This window comes from Hyposmocoma kahamanoa, unplaced genomic scaffold, assembly GCF_003589595.1.
Source record: "Hyposmocoma kahamanoa isolate Upper Pololo Valley unplaced genomic scaffold, ASM358959v1 160, whole genome shotgun sequence".
In the NCBI taxonomy this organism is placed as follows: Eukaryota; Metazoa; Arthropoda; class Insecta; order Lepidoptera; family Cosmopterigidae; genus Hyposmocoma; species Hyposmocoma kahamanoa.
The window spans coordinates 7,846,674-7,870,783 of NW_020653575.1; the positions used below are offsets into that span (position 1 = coordinate 7,846,674).

Sequence of the window (24,110 nt, forward strand, 5' to 3'; positions counted from 1 at the left end):
TTGATTATATTTTTATCGACAATGAATAGAGATCTGATTATTGTAATCTGTCAAAACGGCCATCATAGCGTGCCGGTACTGTAAAAAGTTTTTATTATTAATATCACATAACTGTACTATGGCAAGTGTTAAAAACTGCTGGGTAACTGTTTGTTCCACCTGTATGTACAGTAATAAAAAAAAATAGATTTTTTCACTTTTGCCTTGCGCATACATTCTTCCGAAAGTTTCGCATCCTATCTGCACCTCAATCGCGTTCAAACACTTGCCAGTCGGACATGTTAGTCTTCAAGGAAAATTTTGTTCATGGGAACTTTGTCGAAGATCTTGTTGCTGACGTCCTGGAACACGGAGCTAAGGCTCTTCTCGTACGAATCCTTCAGCTCGTTGAACACCAGCTCGGAGTTCTCGTTTAGGAAACTGAAACAAGACACGTTCGTGAATAATGTAATGAGTTAGCCAATAATCTCTGTACAAAGTGCTAAAAAACCGACCTCAAAAGAGCGTGGAATTACATTTATTGCCAAGTTTTATTGAAATTGGTTACCGGAAAGAGTACGAAACCGGATTCATCCTCTAATTTGCCACCCTCAGAGCCGGAATATGTTCTTCCAATATAAATGGGACCACTGCTGAAGTACCCTCTTTCCAGGAATCATCAAATTCGGTTCACAAGTTATCGCGTAACATACATACAAAAACAATTCAGGCGAATTGAGAACCTCCTCTTTTTTTAAGTCGGTTAAAAAGTCCATGCTGTATCAAAGTATAAATAAAAACATTTAAAAATATTTAAAAAAAAACTTGAATCATCTATTGGCCATGTTGATTTACAATCTTTCGAGTAATTTTGGAATTTCCCTTATATAAAAGTTCTTGTCTTATAAAGTACAGCTACAAAGAGTCGTTTTATGGTCTTTTCGTTATTAAAGTTGTCTATGCAAAGAATTGTGTAAAGACCGAACGACTACATCTGGCAAATACGGTGAGGTAATATATTCCAACCTAACTCCATTCTTCAATTGTTTTTGACGCTTTGTAAAAATGTGTGCAGTTTGGCATTATCATGATGAAATGGGTATAACCTATCAAAAACTCGAATTTTTATTTTGCCGAAATAACGTTTCTTCGAATTTTCATTACACCGAAGACGGAATTATAACGAAACCGTTATTCTTTCAGGATATTTTGGATGTTTATAGCAAAGACACGATTAGGTTAGGTTAAGTTAGGTTTAAAAGAAAAAACATTTTCCTCTCAAAATTACTTTCGAAGTTATGAAAATTCGAGCTAACGTTATTTCTGGAAAATAAATAAATAAATAATAAAATTGTTTATTGAATAACGTATTGTACAAATGAATAACTAAACTAATTATGCGAATAAATATAAAATATAACACATATACCTGAAATACGAGAATCCTGTATTTCAGGTAAAAAATACTAATTATACAGGTGAATATATGATGATTAAATTATAAACAAAAAAATTATTGAAATATAAACAAAATAATAATAATAATTAAACAATGAAATGTAAATCATATACCTTTATATTTTATATTTGTTTTGGGATAGTTAATAAATTCTCTATATTTTCTTAGGACATATTTTCAAGGAATTCTTGGAGAATTATCTTAACCTTTATATAACAAAAATAATATATGGCCAGTTTGGCGTTTAATTTATTGTACAAAATTGGACCAAGAAACACAAAAAATCTGGAAATAAACTCATGTTTTGATGATACAATTTTGGGGCAGACAATAAAAAATGGCAAGGACTATATAGGTAACCGATGAAACGCGATATCTTTACGATTCAGTTTTTCTGGGCGTTTCTCGTGATATTTTGTGTCCCCAAGTGACGGGACGAACAAGTTATGGTAAGCGACATGCCTGTCCATAACAGTTGCAATTCCCCTCAGAGCTTTAAATCTCAAGGATCTTAGGGGCACTGCCACTGCGCCCGTCACCCTGAGACATAAATTTGTAAGTCTCATGTGTCTATGATTTCACCAGCACCTTTCAAACAGGAATGCAGTAATGCTCACATTACTGCTTGGCGGCAGAATTAGGTAAGGTTACTTCCTTGGATAACAAAACTCGCCTTTCTGTTCCTACAATGCTTTTTTAAATGACCATAGACGTGACCATAGGTAACAGACTTTTTGGTTAACTTGGCTGTATTCTCAGAAAATCTATCTCGGTTTCTTCATAATTCACATACCTCATGGGAAACGAAAATGAGTAACAGTTAATTTTCATTTTTGCTTTTACTTTGTTATTGTTTAAGTACACGTATCCTTTAGTCTTCTGTTACGGTTGCTTAGAGGGGGAATGCTTAGTGCTCTATGACACAGGCTAATCCTAGTATGGACACCAAACTTACTCACAAATGAAACTATATTCAATAACATGTGAGGAGCACAGGTATGTAAGTATAAGTTTATTTTGTGAACCATAATGAAAACATTTTCATGGAGGAGGTATATCACAAAAGAAAACGTTATCCTCAAGTGGTTCTTCAAAAATATACAGTAATATCACTTGTTTGGCTGATGACGCTAGCGGCTGCGATCAGAATGTATGTCCAATGGTGCAGCGCGGGCTAGATGCAAAAAAAGATAGCGACAATCTCAGGCACTGTAAGCGAAGGGCACTGCAATATCAGACACTAAACTCAGGGGCCCGAAACTTTGGTGTTTGGTGGAAGTACTGCTACCTTGTCTAGTTCTGCCGCCAAGAAGTAATATGAGCATTACTCAGGGTGGCGGGCGCAGTGACAGTGCCCTTCAGATTTAAAGCTCTGAGTAGCACGTGCAGCAGTTGTGGACACGCGCGTAGCTTACTATTAGACACATGACTTGTTCGTTCCGTTACCGATTATAAAAAAAAAAAAACTACAATGATCGTTACTTTCGTCTGGTTTAGGAAACAAGAACGATATGAAATCACTTACGCATTCATCTGGTCACCAAGCCTCTTGTCCCCGTTGAAGAGATTGGTGAAATAGAGCAGCACGCGTTGCGGCACAAATTTGACGCGGTACTCCTTGATGTGCATGTATGTTTGTCCGTCACGGACGACCGGCTCGCCTATCAGATCGTGTTTTACTACCAGGTTCACTAGAAAAAAATTACATAATTTTTAAAGCTCTAGTTAGGGGTTTCGGTCTCACTACATCACCGCGTTACTGAAAAAAATCGAGACTCGGTGCTGTTTGGAAAAGTTCAGGAAGAACGAGACTTTCGAAACTTTCCAAAATAGGTTTCCGTAGTTGTAGGCTAGGCATTAAGGCAGTCAAAGTTTAATAAAACGTTATCCATTGGCGGTCGATGATGTCGAAATGATTTGTAGACCGAAATGAATGATAATTCAAACAGGTACTTACACATGGTGATGTTAGCGATGCCCTTGCCCTGGATTGGCAACACGAGAATGCGGCCCTTCATCACGTAGTCAGCGATGAACTCCATCTTGGGCGTGTGCGAATCTGTGCGCAGGCGGTAGTGCTTGAGATCCGCTCTGTAAAACAGTAATCGTCATTTTACACATCACTAGATAACAAAAAAAAATACAAGAGAAAATACTAACTAATACTATACTTCTATTACTAATTGGGAGACAGTAAATCTTCGAAACCTGTAACTCCTGCACTAACTAGTTGAAAAGCAATCCTAAGTTTTGTGCGGAAAGTAGAGACGTGCGCCGATCGTAAAATTGAATGATGGTTTTTCGACCGGCGGCGACGGCGTGAAATCGGTGTGGCATATATTTTGGCAGATGTTAGGAAAAACACTAAAACATTGTATTCCTTTTCAAGGTTTTTTACACTTTTACTTGATAATTAGCAGGTAATGTACTATGGAGCTTGACAGCCTCAACAGCAACAGCACTAGCATTCATGCGCCATCTAGCGGGTTAAATAGGTTGTGTGTCATTTCCATGTAATATGGGTCCGTAATTAAATATTAATGAATAACGTGCACACTCATAGCCCCGCTCTAGGCAAATTCTGTATCGCGGGTACCATGGACACACAAATACACCGCCAACTTAAAATCAAACGAGAGAAATAAATGTAGGCCATATGAATATTTAGAGGCAGCTTAATTGTAATTGTTTGGAATAATTGAATGGAACTACAGTAAATTAGCAAAAGCTGATACATTTTCGAATATAAATAAAATTAATTTTCGCCACGTCGATTTTACGCCGATTAAAATCGGCAACGGTGGCGCGGCGCACATCTCTAGTGGGTACATAACGAGCTCCGTCGCATATATAAATGTGTGTCAACAAACTTGTAAGTGGTGAGCACGGAATCAGTGAGACCGTGCAGCTTGATGCGGCGGTAGTTCTGCATGATGACGACTGGCCCAGCGCCTGCGCCGATGTCTATGCTCGACACCAGCAACGGCTCCAGCGCTGGCACACCCAGAGACGGTATACCTACATAAGCATTCATAGTTATTAGTTGTAATTGTTGTTGTTATTGTAGTGGGATATGAATATATAGTTTGTAAATGAAAACAGAGAGGACTAATTATGAAAAAAAAGGATGGTCTATGGTAGAGTCATTGATCACGAAGTAAAACCCAACGTAATAAACAAGTGTGTACTTAAAATTAGAAAGTAACGTCAGTAAACGTAATCATAGGAAAACTAATTTTCGCACGCCCTGTGGCCTTTTGCATATTATGTAACGATGTAATATTCTAGTAACTGCTAACTATAAGATTGTTAAACTGTTTTGTTAAATTATATGCTGTAAACTATTTTAACTATAATTTTCATTCTATTTTTTAACAACTATATTTATTTACAAGTATATTTCTGGCATCGAGTGTACAACCAGAAATAGAGATGAAATGAGGGTCACCATCGCTGGCAACTCATCAGGCAAATGGGCCTCATATCACTTTTAAATATCAACTCTCGTTTGCACTGAAATCACAAATTAGAAAGCTGAAATAGTGCAGCGCCAACAACTGACCTGTGTGTACGTCTCCGTATATTCCAAAAATATTCTGTATTTATTGTAATAAAGATAATATATCTAACAAAGCCGTGCTGTTCTATTCGGTGGTGTGGGAAAAACAGCAAAACATCTAATTACCAAACAAACGGAATCACATTTCATCGGTTATTAAATATGTAATTTTGCAATTTTTGTCCATTATAGCAAGGCTCAAATTAGCTGGTCGATTTGAAGTGAAACAATTGACGACACTCGTCAATTGTTTCGAATTCGGGCTGACCAATCGGAGCGCAGTTGTCACCGTAATAAATTAGGCAGAATAATTTTCAAACAAATTAATTGACATTTCGTCTCTATTGCTTATATACTCTATGATTTCTGGTCACGTGTTTAATAGATACTTGTGATATAATGTGATATAAATCCTTAATTCTTCTTAAGTTAAAAATCGTTAAAAACATGTGGGAAAATTTGTAAGGCATGTTGGTTCTATCTTTGTATTAATAATTACAAAAAAGTAAGGGAGTAATTTCTCGTTCAACAAAAAGTACTTAATTCCAACTTTTAAGAGGTTAACGAGTCAATACCTTTTTACGCGTAAATGGAATAGAAGAGCTATGAATTGCACATACACATATTTTGTTTCATGTATTCCTTATTGTTTTTATGATTCTTGTGATAAAAGCCCTTTTGAAGTATTATCACATGTGACTTTATTATACAAGTATTATCACATGTGACTTTATTATACAAGTATTATCATATGTGACTTTATTATACTAAGAGTACGTTTTCAATCCGATACCTGTGCCACGGAATTGAGAGATTAACGTTACTCAGTGGTTACTCATTTTCAGGCAACTTTAGCAACCTTGGTAAAGCTATTCATGGGCAGTTAAGCAACATACACACGCAAACACCCTGTCACACACATAGTTTTAAAATTGTTTTTGTTATTTCTCTGTCATACTTTTGCTTGTATTCTTTTATCACGTAGAATGTTTGGCATTATAATGTTTGTAAATTAAATCCAGTGGAACACGTAGCGTTTATCATACAGTTTTTTTTTTAAAACGGGCGCAATAGTTCAACCTCATCTTAAAATGTTCCTTGTGTAATAATGTTACGTAATTTTAAGATACCATGCAATTGTATTGTCTCAATAAATATTTATTATTATTAATGTTGATTTTCTTCAGTGTAGGGTCTAAGCTATTGGGAGTGCTGATATTGATAGCAGCACGAAGACATAATGTCCTGGTTCTCCTACTACACATAAAGACGATAAGGAATATTATTAGTTATACATTGAACTATTTAAATAATTGGAAAGTTGAACTAACAGGATGAATTTCGTCCAATAAGTTCAACTTTTTGAAAAGTTGTACCTAATTGAACTAATTGGAATATTTGTATCGGATTAGTTCAACTGATTGAACTTATAGTTGAACTAAGTGGAATAGAGGGAAATTTACACAGTTTTTTAAGTTGGTTCGTTGACGTAGGCGTACATTTACATTATAATGTTGATATATTTGTTTTGGTTAAAGTATAGAAAGATATTATAAGTTTTCGAGTTCTTAGGTTTTCCCGATAACAGCATATTGGAAATGATTTTTTTTTAATAAAAGTAAATGCGCGTTTGATCTCCATCTCACCTGATAGAAAGTGACAATGAGGTCGACGATGGAGCATGCGCACCTGAGCAATGTTTATTCACTTTTGCCTTGAAAATGCCCAAGTAATAGCTATAGTTAAAATTGATTTTCTTTTCATTTCGAAAAAAAGAACAAACCAAGATTTCACCGCGTATTTTTAGAAAAAAAAAAAAAACAAGTATACGCCATTTTAAATTCAGAATAAAATACATATACAGATAGTTAGACTCGTCATCTTACCTTTTTTCATTTTACGTAGAGCGTCAGGGACTGCGCCTTTTAGGCAGTCGTTGAGTTTGGCATCCTTTTGTCGACACCGCGTGAATTCTTCCGCTGAAATATGGAGACGAATTTAAGTTTATAAATATAAACATAAAGATTTCTCACAGATGGCGCTACGGTAAAAAACCGTTAAAACCGAGCACAAAGGTCTGTAATAAACCTAATAGAAAAATTCGTAAGTCCTGCTAATTCTAGCTAATTCGATCTGTAGCTCAGTTGGTAGAGCGAGCGCCCTCGTATGACACAGATTCGAGTCCTGTCAGATCGAAGGTATTTTTCTTTGTGTTCGATCTTTGCATTAATAATTATAACAAACCAGTGGAGTAATTTCACAAAATATAAATGAATATATCATTGTATCAGAATTGTGTTGTGTCTTCCACGTTACCACAACCTGGTTAGATTTTGATTGTGTGGGAGATATTATGGTCGTAGCCCGGTAAACTGTTGTATATTGCTAGTTTTAGTTAAAGATCTGGATTTTGTCATTATTTTATTTATGTTCGTGCATTATTGTAATTAATTAGGTACTCGATGCTAATGCTATGTGATGCGGAGAGAAAGTGGTGGTTGGTATTCCTTTTATTTAATATACTAGGTCACTTTAAATTAATTAATCCTTATTATGGACCTTTTCGGTCGGCATCAAAATATACAGGCTGTATTTTTTTTCTCATTTAGTCGCTCAGATTCCCAGAAGAGACAAGGAACTTTTTAAAAGTCTTTGAATGCAATATTATTTACTTTTAAAAATAAAATAATGTGTCCATGGAGCAAATTTTTTTCTATAATATATCAAGTATTTTCCTAAAGTCGGTAGGTACTGGGTTAAGTGTAACCAAAAGTCTAAAGGTACATTATTGTTCCTAGACGCATTTTGTGACTGTAGGTCGTATGGTAGGTTCGATCCCCGGCCGGGTCAGTGTACAAACTAACTTTTCTATATTGTCTCGGGACTGGATGATCGTCGTTGTTTCAGATTTTTATATCACGACTGCTTTAGCTACTTACTTAGGGATCAGAGCAACATATATTAAAAACTGAACGTGGTAAACGAAATACTATATGGGAGATACGTTTCCCTTAGCCTGGTCAAGGGTTTGGTAAGTAGTAAGGAATAGGCTAAATAAAATTGAAAGCTTGGTGACGCCACTGTGCATATTGTTTAAGCGGTCATTGTCTGAAGGATTGGTCGCTAGGATATGGAAGTCTGCTTTCATTACTCCAGTACTTAAAAAGGGCGATAAAAGTAATGTTGAGAATTATCGACCAATATCCAGGTTGTGCCTGTTTACTAAAGTACTGGAAAGGTTAATCCATCAGGATGTGTACTCTAGTTTACGTAGTTCTTTTAGTGAAGAGCAGCATGGTTTTCTCAGACAACGCTCAACATCCTCCAACCTCATTATTGCCAATGAGTACATCGCCGATGGAATGGAAAAGGGAGCGCAAGTTGACGTGGTATACACAGACTAAACAAAGTGTTTTGATAGAATCGATCATTGCATGCTACTATCCAAACTCCATGCGGCGGGAATTCATGGAAATTTATTACGTTGGTTCGCCTCCTACATTGCCAATCGTAACCAGGCTGTTGTTTTGCGAGGATACGCGTCGCGGTGGGCTGAAATGTCTTCTGGTGTGCCCCAGGGATCAATTCTGGGTCCGCTGTTATTCATAATTTTTATAATGGACATCGGTAAATGTTTTTTAAATTCTAAATCCATTCTTTTCGCAGACGACATGAAGATTCTTAAAATAATTGGCTGTTCTGAGGATGTCGATGATCTGCAACTAGATCTTCTGCGGTTTGAACAATACTGTGTCTTAAATAAGTTAGATCTTAATGTTGCAAAGTGTTTCTGTATAACATTCACACGTAAGACCAACGTAATAGGATCCAATTATTTCCTCCAGGGTCACAGTTTGACCAGAGTTAATAAAATAAGAGATTTGGGTGTCATACATGATAGCAGGCTAATTTTCGAGGATCATGTCAATTATATTGCTGGTAAGGCCTCTAGGGCCCTCGGGTTCGTGATGCGAATGTCCAGTGATTTAAAATCTTTGAAGACAATTAAAGTACTATATTGCACTTTCGTGCGAAGTCATCTCGAGTACGCGTCCCAAGTGTGGAATCCGCAATATGGTATTTATATTGATAGGATAGAGTCGATACAGAAGCGATTTCTGCGTTTTCTTGACTTCAGGGCCAAACAAAAGTCGCTGAGTTATGAGCATCGATGTAAGCGATACCACTTCTTGCCACTGTTAATGCGTCGGGAAATAAATGACATCTGTCTCTTATCTAAACTGGCAAATGGTAAAATTGACTGTCCGGAATTGCTGTCCATGATTGGTCTTCGTGCTAACGCACTGGCTTTGCGGCAGCGCCCTCTGCTTCACTTACCGAATGTCCGCACAAATTACAGACAAAATACATTCATGGTACGTAGCTGTAAAACCTTTAACAAGTATAGCACCGATAATGACTTTGATTTATTTGCGTCTAGCACTACATCTATAAAGAGAACTGTGGGTTTGAATTATTTTGAAAGGCAATAACTGGTAAATATTTTAGATATGGTGGGTGGGTATGCTCAAATTATAAGTAGGTATATAAATCTTATTATGTTGAATATATGTATGTATTAAACAGTATAGTTGGATATGTATATATTTAAGTCGTTAATATTATTATTAGACTTAAACTAAATTAACTAAAGTGTATATGCGTATGCGTATGTAGGATTAGCAATTAGTGTTAACATATGTTTTGTATTTAGATTTTCATATGTGGAGGTTTTTAATAGGCTTATAAGTTTACATTTAGTTTATAAATTAATATTAAAGAATGCTGTAAACTTTCCTAAGAATAAATAAATAAATTTGCCCCCAATTTTTCCAGATAAATGTAAAAATAATGACAATGGGGGTTTACGTTCGACTCGCTTCACTCTCCACCTAAAGACATCCAGTATCTTTCGAGAAATAGAGAACACGGCAAAGTTTCCATCGTTTAGCTATTTCTGTAATTAATGAAAACGTTTTGTGCGAATCGGAAGAATATCAAAGGCATAACAATAAAAATACCCATGTCTAGGCGACGGGAAGGAGCGGATGGAATTCGGCCATGCACATTCCAAGGCGTTTCCTCAAGAAATACTGTAAGAGAGACCACTCTGTTAACGCACACACACACTCAACACTAGGGAAACCCTGTGTTACGTCACGCGTGGCAGTCCGCCATGGCAACTGTTCGGCGAGTGAGGCTGTGTAGGTTTATCTTCACGAGTGTGTTGTTGCCAATGAGTCTCTTGCAGCAAGACTGAATTTGGACTCCAAATACAATGAGAAGCTTCTCAAACATAACGAGAGAAATATATTGAAATGTATTTCGTCTTCAAATTACCACAACTCATCAAACAATCCACAGATTGAGACACGAATAGAATATCCATTATTGGTCTTCAATACGTGATTATTCTGTGATTGCAGTAACACAAAGTTACAAAACGCAGTGGAGGTAGCCACTTCTAGCTAACACAACAACACATAGGACCGTTGAACAATAACGAGGTTTGGTTTTTCAACATCTGTAGATAAATGTAAGTTGTAGTTAGCACAGTGCTTAGGCAAGTACATGTGGAACATCAACTCCGACCTTGTACCGCATCTGTTTCTTGCCGATATTTGAGTAACGTCGTTTGCGCAATGACAACTTTTGCCTGTTCTGATTTTGGTGACCAATGGAAATTGTGGAGCTTTTGAGACAAAGCGATGTCTTACTTTCTCAAACTCGTATCTTATAAAGAGTTAGCAAAACTTTCTATTTATTTTAAATTTCTTATCGAGGTTGTTAATTTGGATACATTTGTTTAAGAATAGGTAATTTTTTTGTTTAAATTACTAAATAACGATATAGATTGTCCGTTCCTTCTGTCTCAAATAAACTTAAAAACACCTAGAATATCAGCCAGGCTGCATAATTACGAACCTTTTGGTATAGAACTGAGGAAAACCAATTATGGTAACACGTCTCCACTTTACTCCACTATGAGAGAATACAATGAGATTTTTCAACATTGTGAATTGGATATTTTTAGTGATAAATATCACGGCTTCAGGAATGTAATCCAAAAATATTTTACTTGTGAAGTTAACAATCTTTAGCGAGCTATCTAGCTATTTTTGGTTTGCTTAGTTTTTTGTTTTTTAATTTTAATTTTTACCTAATTTTTGCGTAGTTTAAAGTACATAAATTGTTGAATGTAATCTTGATTTGATCGAGTCATATATGTATAGACAGTCATTCATACTCTCGTGCTTCCAAAATAATAATTTAAATGCATGCATAATACTAGTTTTAAATGTTTTCGTTTTTATAAATATTTAACGTATCTGTATGTGTTTACTTGGTAAGCCTTACTAAATAAATAAATAAATAAAGCCAATGTGTAAATATGAAGGAAATATGATATTAGATCAGCTTACAAAAATTTGTATTCTTATTTCAGTAACTTTGTGCTTTAAGATACGAGTTTGATAAAGTAAGTTAGTAAGTAAGTTTAAATATAAACAGGATGTATTGTTAATAAAAATAACAAAATGCTTGAGTTTTGGGTGACATTATAATAACGCAGAAGGTAAAATGTATATTTGTGTAATGTATTATTTAAATATTTTTAACCTAAAGCTCATTGAATATAGTTTTATTTAATATAAACTTTTGTTCATGTAACATTGCACTTAATATAACGAACGTTGAGTAATAATTTGCATTACATAATTTAATTTTTGATAACAATCAATAACCCTAAAATTCTTTTTTAAATAAAAATTATAAGGCATGAACCTCAGTTTACATAACTAAGTAAATTATTATTGAGATAAGATTGACTTAAAACTTGTTCATAAACGCAAATAAATTCGGTTCTGGCTGCTTTTTCATATATGACAATATATAAAATGGTTGTTATATAAAAAGAGTTTTATATAAAATGTGAATATTGTTTCAAACGAGAATTATGTAAAATTAAGTTATAGATAGTGTATTTAGTGCAAGTGCAAATTATATTAAATGTGTGTTAAATATTTTTTATAATATCAAATGACGGGACGAACAAATTGTGCACCTGATGGTAAGCTTCGCCTGTCCGTAACAGTTGCAGTGCCACTCAGAGTTTTAAATCGCAAAGACCTTAGGGGGCCACTGCGCCCGTCACCCTAAGTTGTAAAATTGTTGTGTATAAATCTCATGAACCTGTAATTTCACTAGCACTCTATATTACTGCTTGGCGACAGAAGTAGGTACGGTAGCAGTACTTTCCTGGACGAACTATAACACAAGGAGCTCTACTCCTTCTAAAACTAAAAACTTAATCGTCTTTTAAAAGGCTATGCGTAGGCCCTATGCGTACAAATCTTACCTATCGATGTTTTAATTGATAATCGGACCATCCATTTTGGCACCTTGTCTTTAGCTGAGGAAAATCCGAGTTTTTCGGTATTTTCGGTTTTATCTTAAAACTATTAAAACATAAATTCGTAATTCACAATATCATGGTATCATGATTAATAATAATAAATAAATGCTAACTAAATGCTAGGAACTCAGGTACGTGACCACCAGCGACAGCGTCCGCAAGGTGGTGCAGGTAACCTTTGGGTCATCATCATCAGCCTATCGCAGTCCATTGCAGGATATAGGCCTCCCCCGATGTGTGCCATTTCACCCGGTCCTCAGCTTGTCGCATCCATTTCCCGCCAGCAATCTTTCGCAGATCGTCACTCCACCTCGCGGTTTCCACTTTAGAACTCGTTTTCCTCATCGGTTATCGGTTCTTCGACAGATATGACCAGCCTACTTCAGCTTGTTATTGCTCGAGCTATGTCGGTGACGTTGGTTCTCTGTCGGATAACGTCATTACGAATTTTATCCTTCAGAGAAACTCCGAGTATGGCCTGTTCCATAGCTCGCTGAACGACTTTAAATTGGTGGACTAGCGTATCGTGAGTGTCCACGTCACGTGTCTGTAAATAATAACAAGCAGGAGGCGATGGTTGAAAACCTTTATTTCCAATTTTGTGGTATAGGTGACGAGAAGACTCGACGTATCTTCCCAGACGCTGCCCATCCAAGCTGAATCCTCCTCCTGGTTTCCTTCTCGGAATTGTTTCTACTTAACTACAGAATCTTCCCGAGATAATTGTATTCGGAAATAACTTCAAGAAGGTTTTTTGGCCATTTACGACTATGGGTCTCGGATCAATGTGGTCATTGATCATGACTTTGGTCTTGTCTATAAATTCTACTGTTCATTCGTAAGGCAGATTCTCCTGAGAAGAATGAGCTAGAAACTCTAGGGGTTACTCTTTGTAAATATAAATTTGAATACATTTATCATTACAATATTTAATGTAAACATCTTAGATCGGGAATACCTGAAAGAGCCAAACGGGTCATTACCACGGATTTTTGTCTTCCAAGTTACTAGCATTTGTATAATAACCTCTCTCACAATAGTTTTAAACCTTTGTCAATGGCAAATTTTGAATATCAATCGGAATCTTATTATAGAATCGTATAGGTACATTGCCCCTTAGATGAATTTGAAACTTTGTGAAGACGACTGCCAAGAACATCTACTTTATTTTTATTCCTCTTATAATGCTATGTCTGTCACTATTTTTTATTAAAAAAATATTTTCTTAGCATAAATAACATTTTCATAAATTTACTGTGTCGTTAGTGTAAGGCTTCAAAACAATTTGGTTTTAGCGAGAAACAAATTTAGAGACAAAGCTTTTTTGATCCGCAGGGTATTGCCGAATTTAAAACGTGACCTGTTCATGAAATTAAACAACAGTTATATTCCTATGTCCGATTTTCAAGCCTAACGCTGGTAACACTACATAGAATCAGACCGAAAAAAACATTGACGTACAATTATATGGACGTCGGGTCCGCGCTAAAAAGTGTCCGCACTTGTAAGGCGCTAAAATCGTATACAGAGCGCGACACTCCGCTTTAGTCTTCATTTGTTCTACGGACAGCGCGATACTGCGATGACATAACAATTTAAATTTCGAATAGGTTGACTTGGGACATTTTTTTCGTGGTTTTTGTATTAGACCTGTCGTCCATTTATTTGTAAGTCAATTGAAAAAAACTAAAAAATAAAAAAAATTGCTTGTCCCTGAACATGCATATTTATTTTAGAATATTAGAGTTAATTATAGATAAATTATTTGGGAGACAACAGAAAAACACCGAAAAAACCGAACAGGGCAACCGGAACAACCGATTTTCAAAATCATTCGGTTTTTGCATGCCCTAATCGGAAGTAAGCTATTACTAAAACAGTATTAAATAATTATTACACTGTCGTATCCTTGACCTCAAAGTAATTCGTTGCAAACGAACGCATTTACACTTCCTCTTTGCGTAACATGCTTTCGAAGTTACGCGAGTCTTTCTTTGGCTAAGCTTGTGCTATAACGTAGCTTCTAGGTTATAAATAATTGCCAGCATGCTGTAACTTGGTGTAATGCTTCCTGCCTATTTGCGTGGTCATGCTCTACTGATGATTATGTTTTACATTTCGGTTGCAAGTTATTTGTTTTTCGTTTATATAAGTTGATACATTAATCGTTTTACGCATTAACTTGGTTTTTAGCACAGTCACGTTATAACTGACTTTACTTTTTAGTAACGTTCAACACACAACATTGTGTTGCTGTTAAATTGACTCCCAGTTTATTAACACCCCATTTAATTACGAAAAAACGCCACTGCAACGGGGTTCAGGGCAAAGGGCTCGGTCTGACGGCGAAGTAAAATGCAGCAAAGTAAAAGCGCAACTTTAGTTAGATAAATAGGTGTACATACACAAGACTAAGGAACAGTACAGTCGGTGCTCACTTAAGTATCCACTATTATCACTAAGTGCTATACAAATAGGGGATACATAAGTGGTGGCACCGACTGTACATAAACAACTTAAAACTAATGTGGGCAAAGGCGGTCTTAACGCTAAGAGCGATCTTCTCCAGCTGAACCTTTGAGTTAGAGGAAAGCTAATCGGAGCGGGAGACGTAGTGTGTCAATGTATTAACAAAAATGAAATATAAAAAACATTGCATTAAAAATTGTCAAATAATACGTAAATATATGAATATATGTATACAAATATTCATATATAGACATATATACTAAAAAATATACACACTTTGCAGGCTAGAACCGTGTTAGAAGATAATATACGCAATCCGATTTTGAAAATAACAAAATTTTGACGAAGTTTTTTGTCAAATACGAGTACATGTTTTTTTAGAATTTTTCGAATACACAACTGGTGCACAGTGCATGCCGGCGCGTCGTTGGCGCAGACGCAGGCGCCAGGGGTTGCCTCACGACGTAAAAGTTGTCTCGGTGCACTACATAGCATTTAGGTAACGGACCTATACATTACATGATGTGAAATGCACTCAAACGATTTCGTTAGTTTTAAAGGATCAACTGTTTGAGCGTACGGTTCTTAATATCTTAAAGATAAGAATTATTTGTTCACAATCATACATACCCATTTGTTTGTACGTAATATAACACACTGTAAACGTTTCTAATACGATGTTATATGTGCATGCTGTTTTGGCTTATTATTGGGTTTACACTCGTGTAAATACTTCGAAGCAGTACAGCTCCTTGTGAAAGATTTCGTCCAGGAAAGTACTGCCACCTCACCTATTTCTGCCGCCAAGCATTAATGTCAGCATTAATATGCTGCGGTTTTGAAGGGCAAGGGTGCTGGTGATATTACATGCACATGGGACTTGTAAACCTATGTCTCAGGGTGACAGGCGCAGTGAGAGAGCCCCTCATATCTTTGCGATTTAAAGCTCTGAGTGGCACTGTAACTGGTATGGACAGGCGTGTCGCTTACCATCAGGCGCACGACTTGTTCGTCCCATCATTGATGTTATAAAAAAAATCTGCAGTGTTATTTTATATCCCTGTGCATTTCTGTTGGCGAATCTAACGTGCAATGCACGTGAGTGGGAGACTATGCGTCCGTACCATTTAGGCAATAAGTATATAGTATGTATTACCTCAATGGTTCGTACACAACGCGGAGGGCGTGCACACATATAATCCGCGCTCTTATTATTGCATGGAGTTACCATACTTCTTGAAGATATTTCTGACGACCCAGCAACAGAAATCGAAATAACTTTTATGAAAAAACGACCTCAAAAGTACGTGGAATTACATCCATTTGCAACGTTTTATAGAAATTAAATAAAACCGGAAAGTGCGCGAAACCGGATTCATTCCCTAGTTTGCCACCTTTAGAGGTCGAATATTTTCTTCAAATTTAAATGGGACCAACACTGAGGGCACCCTCTTTCCAACAAAACAAGAATCATCAAAATTGGTTCACAATTCAGACTTATCTCATAACGTACATAGAAAAAAAAATACAAACGAATTGAGAAATAAAAAGTTGTTCTAAATCTTATGGTTTATTGGTGCGTTTATAAATACCACAAGAATGCAATAACCATCATTTCACCAGACATCTCAACTGCAATCGCGGCTTGAAGAGGGGCAAGGTCAATTCGTATGTAAACAAAAGTGTTACAATACTGCCCTCGTAACAAAAAAAGGCACAACAATGCGTACTTTACACAGCAGTTGTGCTTTTTTTAGTTCCGAGGGCAGAATATTGTTGACTTAAAATACACACTAGCTAGGCTAGCGAGCTTTCCGGTTCTGTTGCCACGCAACTTGCCGGATTCCAATCCTTGCAATCACGGCTAATTGTCAACTGGTTCAATTGCGAATTTGGTACTTTATTTAAATTCAGATTGATCTAGAAAATTCTCAATCATGTATTAACTTGTTTAAGCGACTGTTTTATTGTTATTAATAAAAAATATTCAATGTAACCAATAGTGTGGTGTCTTGATCGACGATTATCAATCTGGCCAACGGGAAGCACCGGATTTTTGTTTTGTAAAAAAATAAGTGCGTTCCATGTCACCAGATGAAAAGTGGCGATGAGGTCGACTATGGAGAGTGCGCACGTAAATAATGCCATTCGCTCTTGCCTGAAAAAGCCCAAGTTATAGCGTTCAGGGAATAAGTCTGCAGGCATGGAATTACAATTATAGCCGTTCGCCATATAAATGTGGAAGTTTGCTTCGTGCAAAACCTTGGAAAATCCACAAGAAAAAGCCGTGGTAGCATAATGGTTAGACCTACCGCCTCTCTGTAGAGACCCTGGGTTCGAATCTGGGGTCGCAACTCCGTGTTTATCGGAATTTATGTACGAAATTTAATTTGAAATTTACTATGGGCTTTTCGGTGATTGAGCCAGAGTGGAGGACTTTGGCCTAAACCCTCGCTTGACAGGAGATCCGTGCCCAACAGTGGGACGTATAAATGGGTTGACGATGAGGGGTGGAACTGTAGACTACGTCTGGTCCCTCGATGATGGAAAGGGGTCGCACAATCTCCGTGTTATGTCCTCTAGTATACTGACAAGCAGGCAACAATATGGCGGTTTTCATGGGTCTGCAGCTTCGCCTCTATTAAATCTAAATCATTTAATTTGTGAAATCAATTTAAGAATCTATAAAAATGAGCAGCAGTGTCAATAAACATTATATTTAACCCGTTAACGTCGGTATGTTGAGCACGGGCTACCTCCTTTAGGTCAGAGTTGCCGGACTTGATAAGTTTAGCAAGTGTTCTAATACATCTTCGGTTTCCTCATACGATTTCGACTGTAGCCATTTTGATATAACTTTCCTGCAGTCTCTATAACTTTAGCAATCGTTCGAAGCAACGGTAGAAGAAAACGTTCTACCACTGCTGCGGTCACATTATACAAATTAATAAACATAAAGAATTTCGCTACCAATTACAATTACAGGTTTATTTATTACTGCACAAAACAATAGCTAGGGACCCTATTTCCATGACTTAAGCCAATACAAAAGACATTGACGTCGACGTCGTGATATCACGAACAACTTACTATGAGCCAGGGTGGTTAATGGCGTAGTTATCGTTAGGCAATCAATAATGTCATTAAGTCTGATTTAACGCGGTGCTGAGACAATGCGTTATCTCTTACTGCATTAGAGAATTTGGGACTCGTACTGAAACGTATTTGCACTGAAGACCTATAATTGTTAATGATATGGTCCCAAAGTACCCTCTCGCCACTTGGCTCTCATGCCTATAATCTTATAGGATTTATGAGAAATGTTTTCGTCGCTATGTAGGGAATTTTCTGTACTCGAACGATGGAATTTAGTATGGAAATATATCCATAATAATAACCCCCAGACCACAACGAATTTACAAAAAGGTCATTTTCCAAATTGGTCCTACAGAGAATCGAACCCGGGGCCTCATCCAGCGGCCATAGAGCTACCGGGGTCATTAAAATCTCTGTCAAGGCTTTGAATTTGCAACGATATTAACCGACTTCGGAAAATTTAAAATCGGTTAATTCGTCTGTATGTTTTTATTTTGCATATATCCGGCATTTGTGAACCGATTTTGATGATTCTTGTGTTGGAAAGAGGGTCCTCAGTAGTGATTCCATTTAAATTTAAAGAAAATATTCTACATTTAAGGGTGGCAAACTAAGGGATGAATGACTTTCGAGGTCGGTTTTTATCGAAAGTAAATTTAATGTACTATTAAATTTATGAATTGCGCCCTTTGACACAAACACACACCACATGCATGACCTTAGTTTTATTTTCATTTGCATATTAAGTTCATATTCTGCTTTTAATTTATTTACGGACATAAATATAATAATAATAAAAAACTCCTAACACAAGTATTGTTTCTTTACAAGTAGCCCCAACACCGGATACTATAATTTAGCTTGAAAGAAAGTAGGTTTTTTTAGCATTATGTTATTGAGAATAAAGGACAATTAATCTATGACCTTGTCTTCCAAATATGTATTACACTACCCTCACCAGAATGTTGTAATTTTCTTTGTTGCCAATCCAGGAAGGGCAGCGGCCAACGGTCAGGCAAACAATCACGTGATCAGCGCGGGGCCAAATCAATAACCTTTGAAGGTCATATAGCATACAGCATACCCACTGCATTCAAACACTATGTTTGGTCGACAATCGTCACATTTGCATTCACGCCTTTGCAACTGTAGAGGACATTCGTTATAATAGTTTTAGACAGTCTGTAAGTAATTGTTTCGACAAATACAATCGATAGTAATGATTTGAAAGTTCGTGACCAAAATTCATGATGTTTTCTTAATGGTGTGATAGTATTTAAACAGTAAAACTGTATATGACGAGGTTTTTCAAATAAATTGGTATTAACTTATAAGAAAATGCACGGTTCTCGTGAAACCCAGGTTACGGGAAAATTCTCTTTAGTAAACCCGGAGCAAAACAAAAAACATTTGCCTTAACAAACTTATTAGCACACAAGATACTAGTTAATTAACCAGTGAAATAAAATTTTATTTCACTGGTTAATTATTCTACACGTAAAATTAAGCACAAATGTTGTTAATTACTTTAAAATATTTATTATATATGATGATTCGTGGAAAATTTTAGGCAAACCGGTGGGAATCGAGTTCTATGGACGCCTCGCCACTGTAACTTACTATGTAACGTACTTCAATACCCTCCCTACTTTCTCAAATAATTGTATAAAGAAGAAATTAAAAAAAAACGAACCTCAAAAGTTTGATTCAACATATCTATTTGGCAAGTTTGTTTGAAGTCGGTTAACGGAAAGTTGGTGAAATCCAATAAACCAAATTTATTCCCGAATTTACCACTCTCAGAGGTGGAATATTTTTTTCAAATTTGAAACCACTACTGACGAATCACACTTCCAACCAAAAAAAGAATCATCGAAATAGGTTCACAAATGTGGGAGATAGCGAACATTTCAAAAAATGCAGTCGAATTGGAAACCTCTTCTTTTTTACGAACTCGGTTAACAAAATGGTTTTCGCTGCAAAAAATCAATGAAGAACAGAAAGAAATGAGATATAAACATTAAATCGAATTATAATTAAACAGTTATTTATTTAGTAGCAGTAGAGCTCCTTGTGAAAGAACCTTACCTATTTCTGCCGCCGAGCAGTAATGTCGGCATTACTGTGTTCTAGTTTTGAAGTAAGGGTGCTGGTGAAATTATAGGCACACGAAACTTGTCAACTTATGGCTTAGGGCAGTGCCCCTCAGATCTATGCGACTTAAAGCTTTGAGTGACACTGCAACTGTTCTGGACAGGCATATGGCTCACCATCAGGCGCAGGCCTGTTCGGCCAATCACTTGATATTATAAAAAAAAACAATAAAGAATGATGAGAGTAATTTCAGTTGACATTGAAATATGGCTTATCGTAATCCGGAAGGAAAATTTCTGGACCCGGTTTGGGATGATTGGCATGAATACCTTCCTTGACGGTTTTATCGTTGAAAATTATAGCGTATAAGTCCGATACTTATTTATGAAAGCTATAGAGGGATGTAGTGTTGTTTCTAGAATGACTAAAACGGGGCTAAGTGACAATATATTTTTTTATATGTCTTAAAAAACAACAACTCAGTTTTTAATATTGAAAATGTTTAATGATATTTCAGTTATGCATCGATAGGTTAAGTTCCGATACGTCGAACACGTTAACTAATATTGTTTTTAAAAGAGAATTTTGTGCTCAATCTTTTGCTATTTAAAACGGATATCTGACCATTTGTCACTTAGTCGCGTTTTTGTTATTGGACGGCAGATATAAGTATATATTTTTATGGCTTACCATTTAACCAGAATAGCTTAATGGTTTCAGTGTATGAGATATTTTTAGACTCGCCTTGACCTCCAAAGTGTCATAGACAGCATATTTAACCGACTTCAAGGTTTTTTGTGTATCTTATGCGATTACTCCGGATTATTTGTGAACCGATTTTTATCATTCTTTTTTGTTGGAAAATGGGTACCTCAGTAGTACCATTCCAATTTCAAGAAAATATTCCAATGAATCCAGACTATTGGATTTCACCCACTTTCAGATAACAGATTTGAATAAAACTTGGCAAATAGATCCGCAAACATTTGAGGTAGGTTTTATATACCAAATGTTATTTTATATGGTGATCGTTGAATGACATTTTATTGCACATTATTCTTTCATGTTTTAAAAACGCTATGATATGGCTATCGAATATAAGTTCTTGTTAAGATGATTCCAGAATAAATTACGTATAATATAATCAATGACGAGCTCAAGTTTTTGCTTCATTGCAAAAACAAGATCCGTAATCTGTAAATAGACTAACAACCATTTTAACTTGAGCCTGTGTCTTACGTCTTAGGAGATAACTATGGAAGTTTTTGAAGTTTTTTTATTTATTTTTAGATGCTTGTTGATATTTAATAACAAGCGAGTTATTACGATAAAAAAAAACTTGATTGCAAAAAACTAAAGCGAAACAAACCTGTGCTGTCCTGTTTTAGATATGTTAAATTCACTTTCAATTGTTTTAGCTTTAGCAGTAGCGTGGAGCTCCTTGTGAAAGAGTTCGTCCAGGGTCACAGTGCCACGTTACCTATTTCTGCCGCCAGACAGTAATGTCAGCATTACTGCGTTCCGGTTTTGAAGGTTAAGGGTGCTGGTGAAATTACAGGCATATGGGACTTGTCAACTTATGTCTCAGGGTTTCGGGCGCAGTAGCAGTGCCCCTCAGATCTTTGCGATTTAAAGCTCTGAGTGGCACTGCAACTGGTATGGACAGGCGTGTCGCTTACCATCAGGCGTACGACTTGTTCGTCCCGTCACTTGATATTATAAAAAAAGTGTGATACGTAAGTCAATAAAAAATAAATCGAACATAGTAAAATAATTAATCATGAAAAATATAACGCAGAGAGGTTTTGTAGGCAGTGTCATGTTCAAGAATTCATACTTAAACATGACAAAAGTCGTTGGGTTATTAATAACCAAACGATTTTTGTTTATCCCTGCGTTTTGACATTTGAATATTGGTCTGAACATCTACTATCGAATATATAATCAGAAATAGAGACGAAATAAGGGCCATCTATCCCTAGCAAATCATCAGGCAAATGGGCCTTATATCACTTTTAAATATCAACTCTCGTTTGCGCTGAAATAAAAAAATTAGAAAGCTGAAATAGTACAGCGCTAACAACTGACCTGTGTGTACGTCTCCGTATATTCCAAAAAGTATTCTGTATTTATTGTAATAAAGATAATATCTCTAACAATGCCGTGCTGTTCTATTCGGTGGTGTGAGAAAAACGGCAACACATCTAATTACAAAACAAACGGAATCACTTTTCATCGGTAATTAAATATTAAATAAGTAATTTAGCAATTTTCGTCCATTATAGCAAAGCTCAAGTTAATTGGTCGATTTGAAGTGAAACAATTGACGACACTCGTCAATTGTTTCGAATTCGGGCTGGCCAATCGGAGCGCAGTTGTCACCGTAATAAATTAGGCAGAATAATTTTCTAAGAAATTAATTGACATTTCGTCTCTATTTCTGGTTATATACTCGATGACATCTACATACGTATGTGTATAGTAAAGTATATTTGATTTATTGTCACTAACGTGTCCATCGAACATTCAACAACACGACACATTGCTCGAACAGGATTTTAGAGCTTCTTTTTCTCTTTTCAGCTCTTTACTTATTTGTTTTTGTAATAATTATATTTTCTGAAATGAAAATACCGTATTTTTATAATAATGAATAGTTGTAAGTTGTTTGGATTAAATTAATGATTTAGAATTAAATTTACAATTTCCTACAATGACTTTTGCACCCTACTATTTTTAAGATCAAAAAACCAGTAAAATTATATTTCTAATTAACCGTTATTATCGTCCACGCATTCCAGTGCAGGGCACAGGTCAGAGTTAATAAATACTGTATTCTAATTATACAACTGCGAATACCTTTAGGTAGTAAATTCAAACTTTAAAGGTATGTATTTACTAAATTTAGTTCTAGCCAGTAGATCAATAATACCTTTAAGGTATTTAATGTTCGAGATCCGGGCAGTAATAATTGGTAATTATAGTCTTGTATGAAATGCCATGAAGCAGTACTGAATATTTAATGGAAAGATACTCAATGCTCAAGTAAAAAATTATATGAGATAGAAATAGTTATTTGTTATGCAAAGCTGCAAAGTTATCGGTGACGCGAGTGCTTGTATTGAAACCAGAGCAAGCGAAGGAAAAATAGATTCCTGAGCGTGGCTTTTCGAGGAGCGAGGGTTTCGAGGCACGAGACGTAAAACAACTTTGCTGCCGAGGGAAACACACAACTTCTCACCTCACTATAGCGAGGGAAATGGTAGATGAAAGAAAAACAGTTTAACTATAAAACATCAGTTCTTTTTTTAATTATAAGAAAAAGTTTATCTCCGGATGTTTTCTGAATTACACCTCATCAATTTTTATTCTTGCTTGTGCTTTTAATTTGTATCTTAGTTCTTCGACAAATTTAAATAATTAAAAGAATACAATTAGTTATCATTGTCAATTTAATGTCAACAATAATAAAAATAAAACATACCAACGGATTTATATGTCATAAACAAAGTACGAAAAATCGCTTAGTTGAACGTGTTATTATGTTTTCTTTTCATCGCAAGAAAAAGTTGCACCAGAGTCCATCTTCAAGTTTGAATTTCAAAACGCTTTTGGAACGCGAAAGGTGGAAACGCTTTTGCGCGCAGATTTCTACTGAGAAAAAAGCCTTTCCGAGCTAGTGAGGTGAAAATAAATATTATCGTTTTCCACAAAAGCCGAGAAAAGCATAATGAAAGAATAAGTATAAGTTTAGAGGAACGAGTGAGCAAGTAGTTTAAGTAAAATAAACTTAAAAGTTGAGTAAACTTACGCAGCATATCCTCCCCAAACACGACACAGGCACACATCACCAACAAAACCTTCCTCCACATGGTTGCAACGTTACAGTACGAGAGACGTGACGAAAGTGAGAGTACGCTCGCGGGCTAGCACTGCCGGCGCCGGCGCAATATCGCCTATTTATGTACTTGGTCCAAGCGATTGCAGCAGCCGACCCGCCGTTGTCGGCAATACACAACACATATTTAAATTTAATGATA

The 24,110-nt window shown here is 36.1% G+C and overlaps 1 protein-coding gene across 1 annotated transcript; it reads right to left on the minus strand.

Moving 5' to 3' along the window:
* On the minus strand, positions 1–24,012 carry LOC113225374 (protein takeout). The gene is made up of 6 exons (XM_026457663.1): positions 23,882–24,012; positions 6,884–6,976; positions 4,309–4,456; positions 3,396–3,529; positions 2,964–3,129; positions 1–420 (listed from the first exon to the last, which is right to left on the minus strand). Exons 1-6 carry the CDS (start codon positions 23,940–23,942, stop codon positions 282–284), a joined length of 741 nt encoding a protein of 246 aa, XP_026313448.1. The 5' UTR covers positions 23,943–24,012; the 3' UTR covers positions 1–281.
* Positions 24,013–24,110: the final 98 nt, after the last annotated feature.

Excerpts from the sequence above, each read along its gene's own strand:
- LOC113225374 (XM_026457663.1), bottom strand. The coding sequence starts at position 23,942 with ATGTGGAGGAAGGTTTTGTTGGTGATGTGTGCCTGTGTCGTGTTTGGG. Across the intron at positions 3,530-4,308 it reads TCCGTGCTCACCACTTACAA|AGCGGATCTCAAGCACTACC; the intron begins GTTTGTTGACAC and ends ACTGTTTTACAG. Across the intron at positions 3,130-3,395 it reads CATCGCTAACATCACCATGT|TGAACCTGGTAGTAAAACAC; the intron begins GTAAGTACCTGT and ends ATTTTTTTCTAG.